At 44.6% G+C, this 25,143-nt stretch overlaps 1 protein-coding gene across 1 annotated transcript; it reads right to left on the bottom strand.

Moving 5' to 3' along the window:
• Nucleotides 1–530: 530 nt before the first annotated feature.
• On the bottom strand, nt 531–19,212 carry LOC107497864 (zinc finger protein 883-like). The gene is given in 7 exon segments (XM_036221080.1): nt 531–2,934; nt 3,361–3,454; nt 5,611–5,737; nt 11,793–11,856; nt 12,486–12,514; nt 14,087–14,183; nt 18,749–19,212. Coding segments are annotated over 7 exon segments (1,494 nt in total). The 5' UTR covers nt 19,018–19,212; the 3' UTR covers nt 531–2,120.
• Nucleotides 19,213–25,143: the final 5,931 nt, after the last annotated feature.

Here is a 25,143-nt window from a genome sequence, read left to right as displayed (position 1 = left end):
TGGGCCCACTGAGCTGAGCACCTCATCCTCCTGCTGCAGAAAAAGCCTGCCTCCCTCAGCCCCTTACCTACCGGTTCATTTTACTCCCAAGTGCAATCCATGTGTGGTGCTGCATGATGAACAATGTCCTCCCCTAGGCTGTGAGCATATGTGACTAATAAACTTCGGTCAATCATCTGGCCAGTGTCAGGTGTCATATGTTTGGCTACCTTGTGTTCTGGACACAGGATTCTTCTCTCACCAATGGGGTAAATAACTGGGGATCAGAACACTGTGTTTGCTACAAAAACTACTCATTAAAGAAGTTATAGAATTATATTCAAAGAAACACTTCTGCCTTCCATTTTCCAGAAAAAAAATGACCCCTTCTCTAATTTTTGCAAAGTAATTCAATGATAACATAGCTTACATAGTAGTAAGTCTGCTTTATGACTTACTACTATGTTGCCCTAATTTGCCAGTTTCATATTTTAGAAATCTATATATAATGTTGAAAGTCGACATGATAATTATAGTTGATTGTGTACATCCACGGGGTTCACGAAACTTAATTCTGTAAAGGGCAAGATATTATTTTAGGTTTTGCAGGCGTGTTACTCACTGACGTGTGGTCTCCCAAATCCATGTGTTGATGCCTGCTGCTCTGAATGTGCCCTTCCCCCACCCAGAGTTCATATGGTAAAATCCTAACCTCCAACATGATGATGGTAAGAGGAAGTGGGGCCTTTGGGAGGCAATTAGGTCATGAAAGTGGAGTCCTTATGTAGAGGATTAATACCTCGGAGAGATTCCTCACTCCTTCCACTATGTGAGGACACAGCAAAAAGACGCCTACTATGAACCTGGAAATGGGCCCTCGCCAGACACCAAATCTGCCAGCACCTTGATCTTGGACTTCCCAGTCTCCAAAGCAGTGAGAAATAAATTTCTGTTGTTTATACCTAGTTTACGGTGTATCTGTTATGGCAGCCTAAACAGATTAAAACAAAACCCTAAACAGCATTGTGACTGTATTTGAAGACAAGACCTTTTAAGAGGTAATTCAGGTTAAATGAGGTCATGAGAATAGGGCCCTAATCCAATAGGACTGGTGTCCTTATAAGTAGAGGAAGAGAGAGCAAGGATGTGCGCACAGAGGGAAGACCATGTAAGGACACAGTGAGAAGATGACCATCTGCGTGCCAAGGCGAGGCCTCGGAAGAAACCAAACATGCCAGCGCCTTTATCTCAGATTTTGCTGCCTCCAGAACTGTGAGACAATACGAATCTGTTGTTTAAGCCACCTAGTCTGTAGTGTTTGTTATAGCAGCCCTAGCAAGTTAATACAAGGCTCTACAGTCTGTCATAACTATCAACTCTGCCTTTGTAGAGTGAAAGCAGCCATGAATAATATCTAAACATATGTGACTGTGTTTCAATAGAACTTTATTTACAAAAATAAAGTTCTGGATTTGGCCCATAGGCCAAAGTTTGCTCAGCCCTGAGCTACAGTATTTAAAGTTAGGTCTATATCGAGTGGGACACCAGATTTGAGGTGTGAGCCTCAACTCCTCATATAAAACATCATATACAGATTCAACAGACGTACCTTTTCTAGAAAGTCAATATATGTACAAAAAGATTTAACTTTCATACATGACTTCATAGTCTTAAAATGTTATTATAGAGTTCAGCTTGTAACATTCCCCAGTGTTTTTAATTTTTAGAACGAGATAATATTACGCTAAAATGTTTCACAGTTTTCACTTTCTTGGTTTTGCTTTTGATGGGCTTATTAATATTGACTACATGACATGCTACAAATAAAACATTTCCACAATTATATTTATAGTTTCTTTCTTTGATTCATTTTTTGATGTTGAAGAATGCCTGTGCTTATGCCGAAATAGTTCTCACATTAAATACATTTGCTGAATTTCTCTCCAGTCTGAACTTCTTCATGATTGGCACATTATAAAGGTTTCTTTCTCTTATGAATCCTTTGATGTTGAGCAAGATATGCGTATATGGTGAAGGCCTTTCCACATTCTTTACACTGATAAAGTTTTTCTCCAGTGTGCATCCTCTGGTGTTGAGTTAGATATGCACTCTGACCAAAGGTTTTCCCACACTCACGACACTCATAGAGACCTCTTCAGTATGAGTTCTCTGATGTTGATTAAGGCGTGTACTTCTGCTGAAAGATCTGTCACGTTTTTTTTGCATTTATAAGGTTTCTCTCCAGTATGAATTCTTTGGTGTTGAGTAAGGTGTGTATTCCATTGGAAAGCTTTCCCACATTCATTACATTCAAAGGGTTTCTCTCTGGTATGGATCCTCTTATGTTGAATAAGGGATGACCTATGACTATAGGCTTTGCCACATTCAGTACATTCATAGGGTTTCTCTCCAGTATGCGTTCTCAGGTATAAAGTAAGTTGGATGCTCTAAGTAAAGGCTTTCCCACATTCTTTACATTCAAAGGGTTTATCTCCAGTATAAATCCTCTTGTGTTGCATCAAGGATGAACTATGACTATAGGTTTTACCACATTCAGCACATTCATATGGTTTCTCTCCAGAATGAGTTCTTAGATGTAGGGTAAGTTGGATGCTCTGAAGAAAGGCTTTGCCACATTGATTACATTCATAGGGTTTCTCCCCAGTATGAGTTTTCTGATGCAGAATAAGAGGTGAACTTTGGCTACAGGCCTTCCCACACTGATGACATTCATAAGGTTTCTCTCCGGTGTGAATCCTCTGATGCTGTGTGAGGCATGTACTCTGGTAGAAGGCTTTCCCACATTCACTACACTCATAGTGTTTTTCTCCAGTATGGGCTCTCTGATGTAGAATAAGGGATGAATCCCAGCTGAAAGACTTCCCACATATATTACACTCATATGGTCGCTCTCCCGTGTGGCATCTTTCATGTTGTATAAGGTGTGTTCCCCTACTAAAAGATTTCCCACAATTTTTGCATTTGAAGGGCTTTTCCCTAGCACCTACCGTCTGACTTCTAATAACATACGAATTAACTGCAATATGAAAACTCTGGTGTTGAGTGAGATCCAAACCACAGCTAAGGCATTTCCCACATTTATCACATTCGTATGATTTCTCGCTCATGTAGATTCCCTGATGGTTACTTAGATCTAGGTTCTGTGAAAAGCTACTGTCATCACTATCATCTTCATGCACTATTTTCCCCCAAAGAATTTTGTTTTGAGTAACAAAATCTGATTGCTGTCTAAACTCTTCCTCAAATCCATTATCTTCATAAATGTTCTCTAGAATCATGCTTTTTTTATGGGTAAATGCCATCTGCCCTAAACGGCCAAGAGATCCTAGGACTTCTCTGGTGCAGTCACAGATTCCATACCTTTTACCTTTGTTGATTATCATGCCCTGGGAAAATCCTTTAGAAATCACTTGCTTCAGATTTGACTCTTCAGTTCCAGATCCAGTCTCTTGGTCTGAAAGAAATAAAAAAAATGGAGAGTATCTGGCCATTCAGAGAGACAGAAAATGTGAGCTAGTCAAAGCCACATACAATATTATTACCTTTATTCTTTGGTTCCCCAGAGATATGTGGCTTTGATTGATTTAAAATAAGTCACATATGGTAAGAGCCACTGTGCATAGGAGCAAGGCAGAAGTGAACAGGGAAACAAATGGTTTTGGGGTGCTGGTAAGTGACGCACATGAGGACTCCCTTCAGGGATGACTGAAGAGTGAAAACCATGACCCTGAGAATGGATGAGGGGGTGGTGATGAGGTGAATTATTAGAATAAGAACCAGTGGAGGAAAGGCAGGTCAGAATATCAGCTGGAGTCACTGTGTGCCTAGGTCACTGTGAAATGTCACCACTAATCTCTCAGCCCATAACCTCTTCACCCTGTTTGTCCACCTTGTAAGCTGCCACAGTTAACTTCCCTGAAACGCCAATTCACCAGATCTCTAAGGATGGTCCCATTCCACCCATTCTGCTGCTATCAGAAGCAACCCACGGTCACTGCTGAATTGACTAGGGGGTCACTGAGTTAGCAGAAACGGTGCATGCAGAATCTGACATAGGCGAAGGGCCATGTGAAGACAGGGACCAGGAGCTGAGTGAACTGGCGAGTGACTATGGGGAGTCTTTCCAGGGCTGAATGTAGTAGGCAACAGAGAATCACGGTGGATTCTGGCAGGTGGTGGCTGTAATTACAAGGATGTTCCTAGCAGAACTGCTTAACAATAACATTCGAGGTGGGTTAAGGAAAGAGAGAGCAGAGAAATCCCGTCCCACTGTTCGTACTGGCATGAGGCAGCTGGGTGTGGGCGACTCTATCAGAACATGGAGATAGGCTACGAGCGATGAGGGGTGGGAGGGGATGGGTGACTGAACGGTTTCTGTGCTGAATTTGGTGGGACAGCTGAGGGTCCAGGGAGAGACGTGAGAGCAGAGGCGAGAGCAGGGCTGGAGTGCTGGGAAGACAGAGCAGCCGGGGCGCAGACAGCAAGCCTCAGGACAGGGGCCTTCAGGTCTGGTCCCTCGCAGAGAGTGAACAGAGAAGCGCAAAAGGCCACAGGGACAGGAGATGAAGGAATGCAAATGAGCGAGGGAGGCGGGGACATGAGGAGGAAAGAGCCGCATGAACTTCTAGAAATGGGGATAGGAAGGCTCTCTGGATCCAACTGGAACAGCTGGGTGGAACACAGGCCGTGGAGAGAGGCTGGTGGCCTGTGGTGACCGAGGGGATGAAAGGAAAGAGAGATGTGAAAGTGGCCTCAGTGTCCACTGAGGGGCTTCTCTCGACAGGGCAGGTGCCTGGCAGTGTGGGGAAGGGGTGCACTGGGGAGTAGGGAAGAAGAAAGCCTGCCTGGCTGGGGAGGCGCCCAGGCGGACCTTGCACAGGGGCCGAGAAGAGCAGGAGGACGGGAGGTGGCTCTGCACAGGGACTGCTCCTCATGTGGCCCTGACTCCTCCGGGGACGGCTCCATGGCCAGCACTTCTAGAAACCATCAGCTTCCTGAACAGCCTTGTGCAGGAGCCCCCACGCCTCCTTCCCACCCGTTCACCTGGAGAGAGGCCCCTAGCGATTCCCCTCCACGCCATCCATGGAGATCCACTTTGCTCCAACTGGGAGATCCCTGGCACCCTGCTCAGGAAAGACAAGAGGTGTAGGTACTAGGGACAGTGACAGGTGTGAGCCCAGGGCCCTGCCTTTGGGACCTTTGCAGTGTAAATCATGTGGGGTCTTGGGTGAGGGGGGCAATCCTTGGCCTCCTGTGCCCAACCACACAGAAGATAAGCAGTAGAAACAGTACAAGTTTACGTCCTCTAAATATAAAATACTGTTCTGTGGGTCAGAGGTCTCCAAGGAAGGCTAGCCCTCCATGCCTCTGCAAGTCTAAACCTCTTTCCAGTTGTATCTTTTAAAATTACACATATTTTCATTATAATCTATAATATATCCATGTTTATTTAATATAAAAGTAACCACTTGCCAGCTAAATTATTTAACTCTTCCCATCAGCTAAGCAGACAATCTGGGCCATGACTCCTGTTTCCCCTGTACCTCCCACAGTGCTGTCTGGTGCAGCCTCCCCAAGCCAGCACAGATGCTGTCCCTTGGGTGACCTTACCCAGGGAGGCCAGGCTTCTGTAGTTTTCCAGCATCACCTCGCAGTACAGCACCCTCTGAGAGGTGCCCAGGTGCTCCCACTCCTCCTGGGTGAACTCCACAGCCACATCCTGGAACGTTACTGGGTCCTGAAGCATTACACACAACATTGCTAGGCAGTGGGAATGTCACACACAGCAAATTACAGCGTGTGGCATCCGGGCAGGCAGAGGAAGGTAGATGCAAATAAACCAGTAACCTACATTGAGCTCAACACAAAACATCAGTAACAGTCTCATTCAAACAAGAACAAGACACCAACGCTGAGCGTGCTAATCTAACATTCTCCTGGAAGTTCTGGTAAATGCAGTAAGATATTCCAGTGGAGTAATGACAGCTATAGGTACAAACTGTGAAAATCTCAGGGACATCGTGTCAACAGGGAAAAGGAAACTGTAGGTGGAATCATGGACTATGCATTTACTCAGTGTTAGGAACTGAACTGTATTCCCCCCAAAGTCTTAAATTGAAGCTCTAACCTCCAACGCGACAGTATTTGGAGATCGGGCCTTTTAAGAGGTAATTCAGGATAAATGGGGCTTTTAGGATGAAGCCCTAATCCAATAGGACCGTGTCCTTATAAGAAGAGGAAGAGATGCCAGGGGCATGTGCACAGAGAGGCCATCAGAGGACACAGTGAGAAGGCGGCCATCTGCAAGCCAGATAGAGAGGCTCGCCAGAAACCAACCCTGATGGCACCTTGATCTCTGACTTCTAGCCTCTAGAACTGTGAGAAAATAAATATTTGTTGTTTAAGTCACCCAGTTTGTGGTATTTTGTTATGGCAGCCCTGACAGATTAATACATTTGGAGTTCAAACATGCAGATTTGAGCAATATATTGTTTAGGGATATATGTAGTAAAACCAAAAAGCAAAGCAAAAAAAAAAAAAAAAATCCTAGAAACTTCAGGATAGAGGTTGTATTTGAAGGAGCAGAGAGACGGACATTTTTAAGGTGACTAGCTGGACAAGGAGGAAGGCTGGCGAGGACGCAGCGAACACGAGAGAACTCGGTGGTGGTTTGTGTAGTAGAAACCACCAACATGGCACCACCCCCTCGTGGCCCCTCATGCTCAGACCCCTGGGCTTCCCCATCGTTCTCCTCCTTAAATGACTGGGGTCCACGGAGCTCTGTCCTGGGCCCCCTTGAATCCCTTTTTCCTCCCCTCTTTGGCGTTCCCATGGACTCATCTAGTCCCAGGGCCTCGGGGCCGGTTTCCTGCTCCCCATTCCCAATGCCAGCTTCCAGTTCTGAATCCTTAAGTTGTCAGAACAGAGTGAGCGGGGAGAAAAGGAAGTCACCGAAGAATCTGGGCCAACAGTGTCATCTCCATCACGGGGGGACATGCCCTTCTCCATACAAGCAGAGGCCCCATGGCCAGTGGTGTCTGTCTCACCCTCCATGAAACAGACGCCCTATAAGTGGCAGTGCCTACTTCACCACAGATGAAGCCTCCTCACTAAAGACCCACCAACACCACCCAGGGCCAAGGGCAGCAGAGGCCGGGGACAGACCAAGTGTGAGGGCTGAGTTGCAACACTGAAGGGCAGCCTCAGCAAAGCCATGAGAGGGCAGAGAAAGCCTGAGAGATCCAACCAGGTAGCAACTGCCTCAGCATTACCTAACCAAAGCAGATATCCATATAATTCAAAACCACAGAGAAGCAAAGAGACAAGAGTAGCTGATCTACCAGCTGAGAACACGTCCCCAGGCTAGTCAGACAAGGGCTGAGTGAACATCATGTTTTCTCTGGTCTGGTTTAATTCATCCAACAAGTACAGAATGAAATGTAAGTCCATCAAGGAGACATGAACTTACCAAAATAAATGTTTTTAAATTGTTTCACAGATGATCAACGTGAGATTTTTAAAAAAGATATAATTATTAATTTTTAATAAAATTTACAATCTGATTTTTCAACAGTAAAAAGCTACAAGCATCTGTTTGTAAGGTTTTATAATTTTAATTACTAGGAATAAGAGAAGTCAGAAAAGGATAAGTATGCAACATAAATAAACAAAAAGATCAACTGTCTTCATTCTAAATCCTACCCATGTGGGCAACAGACTTTGGATGTTAATAAATTGATTTAAAGTTTTAAATAGAGACATAGAAACACTTGGTTTGGTTATAAATTGATACTTTGCTTCTGGTTAAAAATATAAGTGAAATATGATGACAAACTGAGGATCTTTTTATCTAGGGAATTAATTTATCCAGATCCCACTGGGTAAGAGCTTCTCTCAGTTAGGTATTATGTTCATAATTCCTTCTCAAAATTCAGTGTCTAAAGTAGAAAGTTGTTTTTAAAGGTACGGCAGATAACTTATATAGAGAACTCAGAATGAGCCGTTTCCTTTAACCACTGATTACTGAAGGACTGAATTCAAGGCTTTTAGTGTATTATATATACTAAGAACAGACAGCATTATCTTATTCATATATCTGAAGAAAAAAGTACAGTCTTTAGGAAAGATCTCAGAAGGAGGCTAACCGACATTGTATATTTGTGCATTGATTTCGCCTTCGGAAGAAAGAATGAAACAACAGAAACTTTCGGTAATTGGATAATGGAGTGAAAGATATATTGTTGAATATATATTTTTTCAAATAATTATGGGCTTATCTTGAGAATATCAATCATATCTGTCAAAAATAAAACATATTAAATATGAAAAAATATGAATGGAAACAACCCAAGAAATGCTTTATAAAGAAGCTAAATGAGGGAAACTTGGCCAATTAGACATTTATTCAAAACCATGGTCATTAAAACAAATTATATTCATGAAATCAGGCAGCTCAGATGGCCTGGAAACAGGTGCCTATTCAGAAATACACAGAGGCTTTTTACTCAACATGGACCATTCGGGAATGGTTTTGGACAGCTAGCTAATCACTTGGAAAAAAATAAAAAGAAGATACCTACCTTGACCCATTCTTAAGGACTAAATACATTAATTTTTAAAGCCATAATACTCACAGGAGGAGCTATAAGCTTTTTGAAAAGAATAACTTTGGGGGAGGCTGATACCAAGCCCAGAATCCATTCTGAAAACAACAGGCACAGTTGAAAACAAAGAAACCAAGATTTTCTGTAGGGCTTAAACAAATCTGAAGGACAACTAACTGGGAAAAGACTTGCAATACACATTATTTTCAAAGGATTGATAATCTTCTATTTTTGTTTTTTTCTTTTTAAAAAATTGTATTTATTCTTCACTTTTTATTTATTTTTATTTAAGTATAGTTGGTATACAATATTATATTAGTTACATTAGTTTCAGATGTATGGTATAGTGATTTGGCATTTTTATGCCTCACAATTTGATCACCATACTAATTCTACTAATCATCTGTCACCTTGCAAACTTATCACAATATTATTAACTATATTCCCCTTCCCCTTTTCCACCCATCCCCCCCACTCCCTGCCCCCTGGTAACCACTTCTTTAGTCTCTGTTTCTATGAGTCTGTTTTTATTTTGTTTTGTTTGTTAATTTGTTTTGTTTTGTTTTGTTTTTTAGATTCCACATATAAATTAAATCATGTATAAAATGTTATTATAAATCAATAACAATAAAACAAGAGAAAATGAACACAAGGCATGAGTAAATAATTCACAGGAGAAATTCAGATGTCTAATAAAGATATGAAAAGATGTTCAACCACACTAATAAATATTTGAAATGTAATTTAAAAGAATAAAATTTTTAAATCTATTAAGTCGGCAAAGATTAGAAAGTTTGCTAGACTTCAGTTTCTAGTAATTGAATATCCAAATTATCCTCCAGCTGAGAACAAATAAAAACGCTGGATAAAACGCTGGATAAAACGCGGGTCATTTAGGGAAAAAAACGACATAACTTTAATGAGACATAAGAAGGCGAATTACTAAAAAATAGATATTCGTCATTAATTTATTATAAATTTAAATAAAATGCAAAATGATTTTTTTGACTTGCTACAAAAATGACATTAAAGTTCTCCTGGGAGAAAAATCAAAGGAAACTTTACAAAGCTACAATTATTAAATTACCTTTGCTTTAGTTCAAAAACTTTGCCTTAGTTTAAAAACAAATAATGGAATAACCCCCAAACCAGGTTCTTGTATATTTAATAATTTAACATATAGATTATAACACAAATATCTGGAGGACAAATTATTCAGTAAATAGTGTCGGAATCACTGGTTATATATGCCAACAAATTGGATAGCATAGATGAACTGAACAAATTTTCAGAAACCCAAAAACCATCAAAACTAATTCAAGGAGAAACAGAAAACTAATTAATAAGTAAGGAGAGTAAATCAGTTATCAAAAACCTCTCAAGAAAGACAAGCCCAGGACCAGATAGGTTCACTGGTGAATTCTACCAAACACTTAAATAAAACTGAAGAGGAGGCAACACTTTCTAACTCATTCTACGAGTCCATCATTATCCTGATACTGAAACCAGACAAAGAAAACTAGAAAACTACAGACAAAGATCCCTTATGAATAAAGATGCAAAACCCTCAACAAAATAGTAGTAAATTGTACTCAGCAGCACATTACAAAGATTACACTCCATGACCAAGTGCAATTTACCCTAGAAATGTAAGGGTGACTCAGCATACAAAAATCAAGAATGTAATATAATACACTGATGGCATGAAGGGAGGAAAACCACAGGATCATCTCAATTGATGCAGAAAAAGGATTTGACAAAATCTAATATCCTATCATGATAAAAACACTCAACAGATGATGAACAGAAGGAAACTTTTTCAACACTAATAAAGGTCATATGAAAAACCCACAGCTGACATCATATTCAATGATGCAGGCCTGAAGGCTTCTCTCCTGAGATAAAAAATAAGACAAGGATGCCACTTTTGCAACTTCTATTCAGCATTTCAGCATACTACTAGAAGTTAAGTCAAAGCAATTAGGTAAAAAAAAAAAAAATTACAAATTGCAAAGAAGAACTATCTTTTTTTTTTTTTGTAAAACTAACTTTATTTGCAGATGACATGATTTAATATATAGAAATCTCTAATGACTCCATTAAAAAAACTGTTAAAGGTAATAAACAAATTCAGCAAAGTTGTAGGATACAAAATTAACATGCAAAAAGTAGTTGTATTTCAATACATCATCAATGAACAACAGGAAAAAGAAATTAAGAAAACAATTCCAATAGCATCAAAAAGAATAAAATACTTAGGAATAAATTTAACCAAGGAAGTGTAAAATTTGTGCACTGAAAACTACAAAATATTGCTTCAAGAAATTATAAAAGACAAAAGAAATGGAAGACATCATGCGTTAATGGGTTGGAAGCCTTAATATCATTAAGATGTCAATATTACCCTTGATTTGGCAATGGTTCCTTAAATATAATACCAAAAACACAGGCAACACAATTTTTAAAAAAATTTGAACTTCATTAAAATTTAAAAGTTTTGTGCATCAAAGGATACTATTAGTAGAATCGAAAGAAAATCCCCAGAATGAGAGGAAATATTTGCAAATCATGTATCGAATAAGTGTTTAATAACCAGAACATATGAAGAACTCCTACAATCTAACCACCACCACACACACACAAAACTGATTTAAAAGTGGACAAATGATTTCAATAAACATTTCTCCAAAAAATATATACATAAACATTTTCTCCAAAATAAACATTTTCTCCAAAAAATATATACAAAGGGTCAATAAATACACGAAAAGATGCTCAAGGAGAGTATCCGAGATCTTGCTTTCCATCATATGTCATCAGTTTTACTCAAACTCTTATAAAAAGTCTCAAAAAAATGTTCAACATCATTTGTTATTAAGGAAATGCAAATCAAAACCATGAACTATCACTTTGCACCTACCAGGATGGTTGTAATAAAGGAAATGGAAAACAATGAGTGTTCGTGAGGATGTAGAGTAACTGAGATCCTTGCATACTGCTAGTGGGAATGAAAATGGTACAATCACTGTGGAAGATAGTCTGGCGGTTCCCCAAAAAGGTAAAGACAAAATTACTATATAACCCAGCAATCACACTCCTAGGTATATATATATATATACACCCAAAAGAATAGAAAACAGGGACTCAAACAGATATTTATACATTAATGTTCATAACAGCATTACTCACCATAGCTAAAAAGTAGAAACAAACCCAGTGTCCATTTACAGATGACCGATAAGTAAAATGTAGCCTAGGATACAAAAGAATATTATTCCACTGCAAAACGAAATAAAGTTTTGGCATATCCTATGTTAATAACAGAGTAATAATTTAATTTGTACAGTTTGTTTGGGGTGATGTTAATTGGGTATAGATACTGTTATGGTTGCACAATATTATGAATGTAATTAATGTCACTGGATTATATACTAACAATGGTTAAAATGGCAAGTTTTGTTATATATATTTTACCACAATAAAAAAAAAAAAAAGCAAAGCAATACCCTGTATGTTAGCATTCTGTCACCTGAGTGAAAAAGAACTGGACGAAGGATAGAAATGCACGTGGTTATGTATGTATAGATCGTTGTTAAAAGAATGTACAAGAGGTGGTCTGGAATGGAAATCTGGGTGCCTGGGGACAGAAACAGGAGGCTTGTATTTCTCTGTTCACTCCACTTATGTTTGAAATCTAAATTCTGTGTGTCGCTTATTTAAAAACTTAATTACTTAAAAATCCATAGAAATGGGTTTTAAATAAACATCATGATCCCAATAAATAAATGTATGAAGATCGGAACAGTCATTTCATGAGAGAATACACATGCCCTCTCCGACTCACACCTGCCCAGAGAGCAAAGTCCACAGTGTCACCTGTACCTCGGCCATGTCCTCTTCTCCAGGAAGGGCTGCAGAAAGAGAGAGAACACATAAGCACCTGCTCTCATGGATTTCAGAACCGCCCAGAAAGGACTGCTCACCCCTCTTCTAGCACCTCAACAGGGCGCACAGAACACAGACACTTGTGCACCTGTGGCTCTGTACTGTGAAGGAAGAATGGGGCTTTTCCCTTGGGTTTCTTGTCTTTTCTGAACTCTCTGAGGCATTTCCAGTATAGATCATTTATCCCTTAGAACCAGCTTCCCCTACAAAGAAAATTCCAAGGCCCAGGTAGTTTCCATGGTAAATAGGTGCTAGCAAATATTTAAGGGCAAAGTATGAAAAAAAATTCTATCAGAAAATCAAAAAGGGAATGCTTCTAAACTCATTTTATGAGGCCAACATAACTCTGATGCCCTAACTCAACAAATCACTACGTGAAAAGAAAATTAAAGGCCAATATCACAAACATAGATGCAAAAACCCTCACCACATATTAGCAAATTGAATGTGTGTGTGTATCTCCCAGTGATTTATCCCAGAAATAAAATGATAGTTCAAAATTAGAAAATTGATGTAATTAATCATATTACAATCACATTAATAGAATAAAAGAAAAATCTTAATAGATGCAAAAAATCATTTAATAAAATTCAACATCAATTCATGATAAAAATGCTCAGCAAACCAGGAGTGAAATAAAACACACAAAAAAAAGAAATAAAAAGCATAAATAACAGAGAACACGATTATTTCCATGGAAAGCCTAAGGAATCTACAACATCAGTTTTTAAATGAATAAGAAAATTAAGCAGTTTCTGTCTCCTGGTTGGATCCTTACTGATACAAATGTCCACGGAAAAAATTACCCTTGACCTGTACTTCGCTACATACCAAAAAAAAATTAATTTGAATTATATTATAGATCTAAGTAGAAGAACTAAAACTATGAAATATCCAGAAAAAAAGATGTAGGAGGAAATCGTTGTGATCTTGGGTAGGGCTAAGATTTCTTAAGTGAAACACAAAAATCACTAACCGTGAAAATGTTGATACATTGGACTTAACCAAAATTTTAAATTTCTGCTTTATAAAACGCATACATCACTAAGATAATGAAAAGGCAAGTGGGTAGGAAAAGTTTAACTCGGCAGTCCTGGGTTGCTCTCTCTCATTTTGCACATTACCAAGAAAGGCCTGTTTTCAGACTGGCCCTAGAAGAGCTCCTGGGACCTGAGCCCTAGGAATGTTGTGTTGGGTAAGAGTGTTTTTGCAAGCCCAAGGCCTTGGGCCATGCTGTGACAGATTGTCAAGACAGTTACACTAACGATGTGACATGGTGAACACCTGCTCCCCACCTGAGGGTCTGGCACTTCAATAACTGAGGTCAGACACGCTGCAGTGTATGTCTATGTGGCTGACCTCCAATAAAAATGCTGGACACCCAGGCTCAGGCAAGTTCCCATGGCCGGGGACACTCCACATGTCACTAATCATTGGGGTAATAGGCACATCCCTTACAACTCAACTGGAAGGGGACACGTGGAAGCCTCTAGACATCATTCCAGGTAGCTTTTCTGTATTCTTTTATATTCACTAACCATCAGTATAATAACTTCTGAGTCCTGTGACAGATCTTCTAGTGAGACATTTAGCCTGAGTGTGGTTTTGGAGACCTCTGGGACAGGAAGCCACAGACTGCAAAGAAATATTCACTCTCTATATATGATAATGCAGACATAATATTTATAGACATGTGACTATAATACATATAGATCAGATATGTGAAAAAGGTCTTGTATACAGAATATAACAACAAAAAAAAACCCAAACAACCAATAAAAAATGGGCAAGAGACTTAAACGGACCTTTACAAAAGAGGATATAAAAATAGATAATCATATGAAAAGATGCTCATCAGCATTGGTCATCAGGAAAATCCAAATGAGATACTACTAATACCATTAGAAGGGATAAAAATTAAAAGAATGAAAATACCAAATGTTGACAGAGATCTGGTGCAAATGTAACTCTTGCACGTTGTTGGTGGAAATGTAAAACAAATCAGGACCTTTGGAAGGTTCAGAGCTTCTTAGAAAGTTAAACATACACCTACCCTATGACCCGGCAGCTACTCTACTACTAGGTGTTTACCCAAGAGAAATGAAAACATATGTCCACAGAAAGGCGTGTACACAAAACACTACAATGGCTTTACTCATTAAAGCGAAAAACTAGAAGCAACCCAAATGCCCATCAACAGGCAGATGAATAAACAAATTGTGACATGCTTATATAATCAATGAATACCACACAGCAATAAAAAGGAATGAGCTAATATGCATATTAGATGGATGAATCTCAGAGATATTAAGTTGAATGAAAGAAAGCCAGACACTTATAGTATGTTTTGATTTACATGAAGTGCTAAAGCAAGTTCCATGATGACGGAAATCAGATCAGTGGTGCTTGGGGCGAGGAACACTAAGAATTTACTACAGAGGGGCATGAAGGAACTTTTTGGGGTATTAAGAATGTTGTTTTGACTGGGGTGATAGTTGCATAGCTTCCCAGATTTGTCAAAACCCACCAAACTGTATACTCAAAATAGGAATTTTATCGTATCTAAATTATACATCAATAAAGTTGACTAAAAAGAAACTAGCTCCTTTCTACCCTCCAGGACCCAGTGTCTTTGGTTCTTTGGCAGCTTCCAGGCCTCCCTGTCTCCTGTGCCTCGTCTTCTCACCCTGCCCCACCACTGCCCTCACATTCCCCCCGGGGGAACCTCACCAGAGCCTATGGCTCATCCTTCCCTGAGTGGTTGGCAACTCCCAACTCCTCCCTCCGCTCCCCATCCTCCCTGCCGCTCTAAACCTGAAGTGTCTTGGATTTCTCCCTCTGGATGTCACCCAGGGCAACGTCTGACTCATTACCTTTCCCCCATATCATCTATTTACTGTGTGTCCCTATCTCAGGACACGGAACCTCCATCTGTCTAGCTGCTCTGGCCAGAAAAGGGAGATTCCGATGTCGGGCCTTCGGCCCCACCCGAATGCTCTGATACCAAATCCTACAGACTCATCACCCCACTTTCCTTACCCTCCCCACCATGCCAGAGTTCAAGTTTGAGTCTCCTTTTGCCTGAACTACCACAGTGGCCTCCTTTCTGGCTTTCCTGCCACTAGCCCAGGACGCCTATAACCTCAAGCTATTTCTACGACAATGCCAGATTGGCCTTTTTCAGATTCATTCATTTATTCCATTCCACAAATATATATGGGGCACCGACTCTGTGCCATAGTTTTAGGCACTGGGAATGTAGTAGTAAATAAGTCAAAAAAAAAAAAAAAATCTCTGCCATCCTGGGGCTTACATTCTAGCCAGAGAGGCAGCAATAAACAAGACAAACAGGTAAAAGGGTAGCTTGGACAGCGTGGTGGCCAATCCCCAGGCTCCTGGCCTTCTGTGGTTTGTGCCCCTGTGTGGTCCCTCTCTACAGTGAAAAGGCTGGGTAATCAGGTGCAGAAATAACAGTGTGTGACTTCTGAGATAACATCATGAAAGACACTGTAGCGTTTGCCTTGCTTTCTGTCCCTCACTCTGGGGGGAGCCAGCGACCACATTGTTAGGATGCTCGAACAGTCCTGTAGAGAGCTCGTGTGGCAAGAACTGAGGCCTCCTGCCAATAGACACCCACACGAGGGACCGATCTTAGAAGCAGATTCTCCAGCCCCAGTCAGGCCTTCAGATGCCTACAGTCCTGGCCAATAGTCTGACTGCAACTTCATGAGGCCCAAGCCAGAAGCACACAACTAAGCTGTTCATGAATTCCTGACCCACGAAAATGATATTAGGTAATGAATGCTCATTGTTGCTATAAGTCCCTAAATCTTAGGATAATTTATCATGCAGGAATAGATGATTAATAAAGCCAGAGAAGAGGAGAAAAATTAAACAAAAGGGGAATAAGGAGCATGGGGGAGGGGCTAAAATTTTAGAGACGAAGGCTTTCTCATGAGAGGGTAACAAAGAATGAGGAAGCAAGCCATGTGGATACCTGGGAGAAAAGCGTTCCTGGCAGAGGGGCTAGCATGTGGAAACGTGCCTAAAGAGTTACAGAGACAGCAAAGAGAACAGTGTGGCCATAGCAGAGTAAGGGAGGGAGAGGAGGCTAGAACTCACAACTGGGGACCAAATGGCAAAGGACTTCATAGGCCATGGTGAGACCTCAGCTTCCACTCCAACTGCAACAGGAGCCCGTGGAGGATTGACTTCAGGCAGGGTACGTGGTCTGGCTCACTCTGGAACAGGATCGTCCAGCTGATGTAAGAACAGACTGGAGATGGGACAGTAGAAGCAGGGAGACCAGGTAAGGGCTACTCTAGGGAAGGACGGTGTTGAGCAGGGGAGAAGCCGAGAAGGGTCAGAGTCTGGATACATTATGAGGGAGGAATCAACAGAGTCTGAGGATGAATCGAATGTGGCATGTGAGAAAAAATAAAAGCAGTCAAGAAGCGCTCCAAGGTTTTTGGACTGAGCAGATGGAAAAAAGGAATTATCCTTTGCTGAGATGCGAAAGAGTGAAGGGAGAAGAGGAGGTTTGCGGAGAAAGCAGGAGTCACTTTAGACACGTTAAGTTTGAGGGCTTTTAGATATCAAAGTGGAAACGCAAAGTAGGGCAGTGAGCCCAGAGTTCAGAGACGTCTGGGCAGGACACATAATTTGGGAGTCATCAGCTCATGATGGCAGTTAAAGCCACAAGTCTGGATGACCTTTCCCATGGAGTGAGTGCAACTAGAGAAGAAGGAGGGCATCTGAAGAATGAGTCCTGGGACCCTCCAGTCTTGGGAAAAGAGGTCCACCATCTTTGGAGGAGATGAGGGAACAGGAGTAGAGACTTGAGGCAGAATCAGGGGAGCTTGTCAGAACCCCAGCATCTCAACTCAAGTTAGGAGACACATCAGAATATGAAAGGGGCCCTGTGACTCAGCTTTCTGTAGGGTCTCAAGGTCTTTTCAACTTTTTTTCTCATTAACACCTTAATAATTTTACTGATTTTAATAATTTCTCTTTAAATAACTTAAAACTTGTGGCAAAAAAAACCCCATAAAATTTACCATCTTAACCATTTCTAAGTGTGCAGCTCAGTAGTGTTAAGAATATTCATATGGTTGTGCTACCAACACCCAGAACTTTTTCATCTTCCAAAACTGAAATCCCGAACCCATTAAATAACTCTCCATTTCTCCCCTCTCCCCGGCTCCGGGCAACCATCATTCTACGCGCAGTATTTGTCACTTTGAGACTGGCTTATTTTGCTTAGCATAACGTCTGCAAGGTTCATCCACACTGTAGCACGGTCAGAATTTCCTTCTTTTGAAAGGCTGAATACAATATTCCATTGTATGAATGTACCACATTATGCTTATCCATTCATTCAAGGATGAACACTTGGGTTGCTTCCACCTTTTGGCTACTGTGAATAATGCTGCTATAACAAACATGAGTGTACAAATATCTTTTCGCGATCCTGTTTTTCAACTCCTTTGGATATATAGCCAGAGATACTATTTTTAATTTTTCGAGAACTGCCTTATGTTTTCTATAGCAGCTGCACCATTTTACATTCCCACACGCAGGGTACAGGGGTTCCAATTTCTCCACATCCCTGCCAAAACTTGTTAGTTTCTGTTTTTTGATAGTGGCCATTCTAATGGGTGTGAGGTGATCTTTAAATGATTTTGATTATGAAATATACGTACAGGACAGTGAGGAGTTGTAAAGAAATAGTTGTAAAAAGAGAGTATTCACGGAATTCTTGACCCAGAACTAACCATTACCAGTGTCCCAGGAACATCCCTGCCCTGTTTTGGTAAACTTTATCTGTCACAACCTTCTTCGCCTCCCCACATTCCCTAGCTAAGCACTCTTCTGCTGTTATGGAAATAATATATTTGCTAATCTTTACAGTTCTATCACGTCTTTGTAACCCTAAACAATAGGTTTTTTTGGCCAGCTTTTAAAATGTTTTAATTTTATATTTTGCCAGCTTCCGAACTTTATAGTAACGAAATCGTTTCTATGTATTTGTGTGTAGGTGTGGGTGTGTTTTTTTTTTTTTTTTTACTTTTGCTTAACATTGCGTAGGTAAGAATCATCAATGTTCCTGCAGCACTCATTTTTGTAGAGTATTTCGTGGCAGGAAAATTCACCCTTAGTCTCTGCAAATACAAACCTACAGACGCAGAGCGAAGCTGTACCTCTCTCCTGGGGCTTCAAGGCAGAGGTTTCCATGGTGGCCTTTGGCAGCGTCCCCCAGAGGCGTGGGCAGCTGTGCAGCCTCCTGCGCCCCAAGCCAGGCCCAGAGGAGCGGGTCTTCCTCCTGGGGCTCAGCGACAGCAGCCTGTAGGGGAGCCCAACAGGGTGGCACAAGCACTCTCGGCTGCAAGGTCACATTAGCCCTGCGCCGAGGTCGGGACCAGGTAGGCTTAGCGGGAGCACCGCACCCCAGGGTGCGCTCACGACCCATCAACGCGCCCCACGCAGCCGGTCACACTCCTCCCGGGGACCATGCGCGGAGATAGGCAGCCCTGAGCCTGAGCCTGAGCCAGGAGGCGCGGAGCCCCGGGGTGGACGGACAGATCGACTGACCTACAGACTGAAACACGAGCGAATGGACCAGCATTACACAAAAGAACAGCAACCACCACAAAAGAGCCCAGAGGCTGCCACAGGAAAGTGCGTCTGCGCAGACCGCACACAAACCACAACTCCCGGGAGACTTTGCGCCACGGCCTCCGCGGACTCCATTTCCCAGAAGGCCTGTCGGCCCCAGAGCTGCTCTGCCGTCTTAACCTAGATGAGCGGCACAGCCTTCTGGGAAATGTAGTTTTGGAGCCAGAAACCATTCTCCCCGGCCCCGCTCAACTCATCGTCCCCGGCTTGTTGTCGAAATATTTTGGGTATATATGTGCGTGTGTGAACGTGTGGGTGTGTAGTTGCGTGTGTTTGTTCGTCCGTGAGGCTTGCTGGGCCGCTGCATGTGTGTTTAATTGGGGGTTTTCGGGAGGAAGATGTCCAGGAATATGGAATTGTCCTCTCAGTGTGTCGGTGTCTTCAGGTGGAGGCAGGTGGGGTCTGGCCTGCATCTATCTTTGCAGGAAAGGCTCAGGTCCCCGCCCCTTCTGACGCTAGAGGTGGTAGAAGGGCAGTTAAAGGGTTTTCCAGCCCCGTCCCCTCTTTCAGGGGCCCTGAAACCTGCTGCCCCTTTGGGAGCTAGGTGCTTGGGGCCCCAGGAAGAGGGTAGAATGGCAGAAGAGGCAAAGCCCCAGTTCTGTTCTCAGACCCGATGGCCCTGATCTCAGGCCAGGCTCAGGAGACAGGAAGGGAAGGTGTGGGTGGTGTTCTAGACCGCTCAAATACTGCCGCCATCCCTGACTTGGACCCCAGGCTTAATTTTGGCCACAAGCTCTACTCAGCCAGCATCAGCACTCCACAGCTGTGGCCAGGCCTCCCCTGCTGTGGTAGCTAGCCTCCAGCATGGCCCCTATACATCTACTCTCCTGGTATTCACAGTTTTGTGTAGTACGTCCCATACTTAATACGGCTGACTCATGTAACAAAAAGAATATTGTGGAAATAACTGGTGTGTAAATCATGAATCAGGTCATAAAGACACTGACTGCAGCTTCAGCCTTTTTCTCTTGGATCACTCTGAGGGAACCCAACACCACATCCTAAGGACATTTCAGCAACCTGTGGATAGAGGTACACATGGTAAGAAACTGAGGCCTGCCCTGCCTACAGTCTGCAACAATTTGCCACCCACAAGTGGGATCGAGCACTTTAGCACTTGGTGACATCTTGACTGCAATCTTATGAGAGACCTCTAGCTAAGACAACACAGAATACTCAGACATGTTGTACAATAATAAAAGTTTATTGTTGCTTTCAGTCACTAATTTGGGGGTAATTTGTTTTACTCATGGACATCCTGGACATCTCCCTCTCCCATGCTGAGGTGAAAGGGATCAGAGGAGCCTGGGTGGATGGCAGGAGTGACTAGGAATCATCATTGCTACTGCCTCATGCACTCTCCAGTCCTAGCACTTGGGCCAGGGGTCACCAACCCCCGGGGAAGCAGACCTGTGCTGGTCCATGGCCTGTTAGGAGCTAGGCCACACAGCAGGAGGTGAGCAGTGGGCCAGTGAGTGAATGAAGCTTCATTTGTATCTGCAGCTGCTCTCCAGTGCCAGCATCACCGCCTCAGCTCCACCTCAGATTATCAGGCGTTAGATTCTCATAGGAGCACCGGTCCATGCTGCCAAAAAGGTTGTGGACCACTGCCCTGAGCCACCTTGCCCTCCCAGACACAAATCCCAACCCCTCCACTTCCCCTTTGCTAACTTTCCCCCCACACACACACCCCGCATAAGTGTCTCCCTGCCTCCATTGCCCTATATGTACGCTCCCTGCACGGCCCACTCCTCTATCAGGTGTGCAGTGCCTCGGCCTCCTGGTTGCACGTGGAGGGCAGGGCGAGGGCAGCGAGCCGGGCCAGGGCTGCCTCCCAGTGGGGAGGAAAACTCCTGGGATGGGGCTGGGTGAGGACCCTGCCCCTCTTCAGGGCATGCTGGACAAGAGACATGGAGACACTACCAGCATGGACAGCAAGGCCTGCTGCGAGCCCCTCAGCCCTGCATTATCATAAATAATACGCCAACATCTATTGAGTGCCTACTGAATGCCAAACCCAGTACAGACACTTTCATTCACTGATGGCGGATAAGTATTTGTGATGTGCCTACTGTGTACCAGGCACTTTTCTCGACCTCTAGGACACAGGGCGGGGCGCGGCGGTGGGGGGGGGAGGCCCTGCCCTGATGAAAGTCAAATCTGAAGGAGAACAGACACTAGAGAGCATGGTGAGTGCTATGTGGGAAGATGCAGAGGCAGCATAGAGAAGGGCTCCGGGGTCAGTGGGGAGGCCTTCCGTGAGGTAATAGAAAATATATATAGGTATCTGTCCCCAGTTCCTGGAACGGAGCTCCTAAAATCCTTGTTATTTACTGGGTAACAGGCATGTCTTTTGTTCTAATGAGGCGACACTAGGTGGGCTCTTGGACGAGGGCTGGTCCAGGGAAACGCCAGGCCGGGATTAAAAGCTTGGAATTTTCAACACTGCCCCCCATTCTTTGAGAAGGGCTGAGAGTGGAGTTAATGATCCATCATGCCTACATAAAAAAGCATCCATAAAATCCCAAGAGTATGGGGTTCAAGGAGCTTCCACACACTGGGAGGTTGACACACCCCCAACTCCACAGGGACAGAAGCTCCTGTGCTTGGGACCTTCCCAGACTTTGCCCTACTTATCTCCTCATCTGGCTGCTCATCTGTATTCTTTATCATATCTTTCCATAAACTGGTAAACTTAAGTGCTTCCCCGAGTTCCGTGAGCTTGTCTAGCAAATTAATTGAACCTAAGAAAGAGGTTATGGGAATCTCTGATCTATAACCAGTTGGTCAGAAGCCCAGGGGATCAACCTGGGCTGTGACCGACCAGCATTTAAAGTGGGGTAGGGAAGGCAGTCTTGTGGGATTGAGCCCTTGACCTGTGGGATCGGATGAAATCTCCCAGTAGGTAGTGTCAAAATCCATTCGAATTCTCAGACACCCAGCCGGTGTCCGAGAATTGCTTGTTGGTATGGGGGAAAATCTTCATACATTTGGTGACCAGAAGTGTTGGCAAAAGAAAAACACAGAGAAGAAAGACACAGTAGGAAAGAAATGTTTTTTTGTTTGTTTGTTTCGTTTTGTTTTGTTTATTCCCCCTCTACACCTTCCTAGAAGTATGTAAATTGTGACCTAAGGCTGAGGGAACAGGAAGCACACAGCCTGGGTGTGAGGAATTGCTGGCATGGTGGGCAAGAGGGAGCCTGTCACTGAGGGGCGGGTGCATGCAACCCCAGGGCTGCATGGGCACAGAGGGCTCCAGGCTCTGCAGGGTGAGGCGGGAGCCCTGGGAGGATGTCGGGCAGCGGTTTAACAGGCAGGTTTAACAGGCTCGCCTGAGAAGGCAAGGGCGAAACAGACCTAGAGAAGTGAGGCAGGCGGGGGTATGGTGGCCCAGTCCAGGGGGTTGATATGGGAGCAAGAAGCACCAGGGTCTGGGGTTACCAGGAGGGCATGCCAGCTGCTTCCAAGCTGCTACGAAATCAAAGATGAGGGCAGAGAAGTGACCTTTGGCCACAGGGAGGTGGAGGGAATCCTGATGGGGTTAGGCTGACCCAGCCCTCAGACGCCCTTCCCAATGCCTTTCCCAGGAACAACGGGATGTGGTCCATTCCGGGTGCCAACGGTCAGGATGATGGCCATGACATGAGACCCCAGCCCAGCCAGCAGGAGCAGGGGAGCCCCGAGGACCTCTTCGTGGGCAGAGCATGTTCCTCCGGAGTGGCCCTCCCCACTTGGCCAGACACAGACCCTCTGTTGCCCCATCCGTGGGTGAAAGAGTGAAGCACAAAGTGGTTACGGGGCCACCTGCCCAAGGTTGTGTGGAGGCTGGGGGACAATCACGAACCTAGGATTGTCCCACTGGGACCCAAGGCTGGACCCTCAAGGCACACAGAGATGCTGGCGGACCTGACACTCCATCTGTGGCAGGTTGGGGAGCCACAGCCTAGACTGGTAAAAGCCACCCCAGGGCAGACATTCGAGGGCTTCCGATGCCAGGACCAGGCAAATAAGTTCATTACCAGGTTATGAGCTCATTACTGAGGTCAGGCAAGGTTATTACCAGGTTTTCCCCTGCAGAGTCACCTTTCCTAGGGCAGTTTCCAGAAAAACACCAGAGCCCTCAGGAGGCCAGGGCACAGTTCCAGGGCCTGGTGTGCAGGGGCTGGGCTCAGGGACAAGGTGTGCCTGAGCCCAGCCCCCACAGGAAGCCATGGACCCTGTAATAACACCCGGGGCAAGTCGCTTCCCCTCTTTGGCCCCTTCTTTAAACAAGAGGCCACCTGTAGCTCAGGAGTCTGGGTGGCAGGGCCTCCCAGAGTAGACAGACTTGCCCTTCAGGACATGGGCCTCCTCTGGCCACTGCACATCCTCCCAGCCTCTGTCACCTCTGCTCTCCTCACCATCTTCTGGCCAGCAGTCTCGTCCTGGGCTCTGACAGGTGGGGAAACGTCAGAGGTGCGGCAGGGAGAACTAGCCCAGAACTGAGTCCTGAGCAATGCCGCAACCCAGCCCTGCTGGCTCATTCGGTGGAGGCCTACTATGTGACCTGCACTTTGGGGGCTCGAAGGGTACGATAACCTTTCCTTCCTAAGAACCCAGCACCCAGGGTCCAGGCCCCAGCCAAGCTGGCTTTGCTCACTCACCCTTCGAAGGCACAGTCAGTCCAACTCCTGGAGGAAGCAACGCAGTTGCAGTGCAGGATGGGCAAGAGCACATGCTCCAGAGTCTGCGCCAAGGCTCAGGGTTCCTCACCAGTGGGGAGAGCACAGCCCTCACCCCAGACCCTCCACCCATACCGCCCCCTCCAGGACTGGCTCTGAGAATGAGCCCCACTCCACCTGGGCGGCCAGTCACTCAGGGCAGACCATATTCCAGACACTCCTCTGACGACTGAGGCTACAGTCCCACAGGCTGCTTCCCTGTCCCCTCTTAGGCCACCAGAGCACCTCCAACATACAAAGCCGGCCTGGTCCTGCCCTCTTTGAACTCTCTCCTGGCTCCTGACTGCCCTGGAGCTCTGGGAAGTAACACATCCTCTCTAGCTGGCCGCCAGGGTTTAATGGCCAGAATGCAAGGGTGATGGCAGTTAAGTCACACAGTGACTGTCTGCAGAGGCAGAGCCCCAGGGCTTTCTCTCTTTTGCACTGCTGAAGTCCCCACTATTAACGAGTTAACCTAACCTACTAACGGCAAGGCCACCTGAATGCCCAGGGCCAGGCTGGAAACAGTCCCAGGGAGCTGGTCTCCCCACCCCCAATAGGCCTGGCCCCCGGCCCTGGGCACAGACAGGAGATAGAGGTGGTGAAGTGGCTGGGCCCTGCACTGGGCTCCAGCCAGCCCCTCCGTGCAGGGAGCCACTGGGCAGGCTGGGCTGTGAGCAGCTGCAAGCTGGCGGTATGTAGGTTCCCCGGCCCCAGCAACTCTTGTTCCTGCTTCTTGCCCCGTAGGCACCTACCTCTGCTCTGACCAGCCAGCCTCAGCAAGGACTCCCCAACCCATCTCCTCATCTCCAGTCCTCGGCTTCTGCCCCAGACTCTCCACTGATGAAGGTTGGCCCAGGTCACCACACCTCGCTTCTTGACCCTCACTGCACTTGACCTCAGAGGCTCAGGGTCGTGTTGACCACACTTGCCTGTTTGCCCCTCAGCAACACTCCTGCAGCCCTCCTCAGGACTCACTTGGGTTCCCAAGGCTTCCTTCGCAACTCCGCATTTGCTCCTGTGTGTAATCCATCTCCTGCACACCCGTTGCTTTGGGAACTTCTACCATAGGTCTTGACCCCACGTCTGCAGCCCTTGCAGGAACCCAAACTCCTCCCTGCAAAGGCTTTGTTCCTATCATGCTCCCTCAGCCTCATGGTCAGAGACAACAAAGCCTCTATCTGCCTAGGCTGCCTGCGCCCTGGCAGCCCACCCTCACC

This window comes from Rousettus aegyptiacus, unplaced genomic scaffold, assembly GCF_014176215.1.
Source record: "Rousettus aegyptiacus isolate mRouAeg1 unplaced genomic scaffold, mRouAeg1.p scaffold_m13_p_5, whole genome shotgun sequence".
NCBI classification, from domain to species: Eukaryota; Metazoa; Chordata; class Mammalia; order Chiroptera; family Pteropodidae; genus Rousettus; species Rousettus aegyptiacus.
Note: the sequence above shows the minus strand (reverse complement) of the source record. Positions and strands in the feature narration are given on the sequence as shown.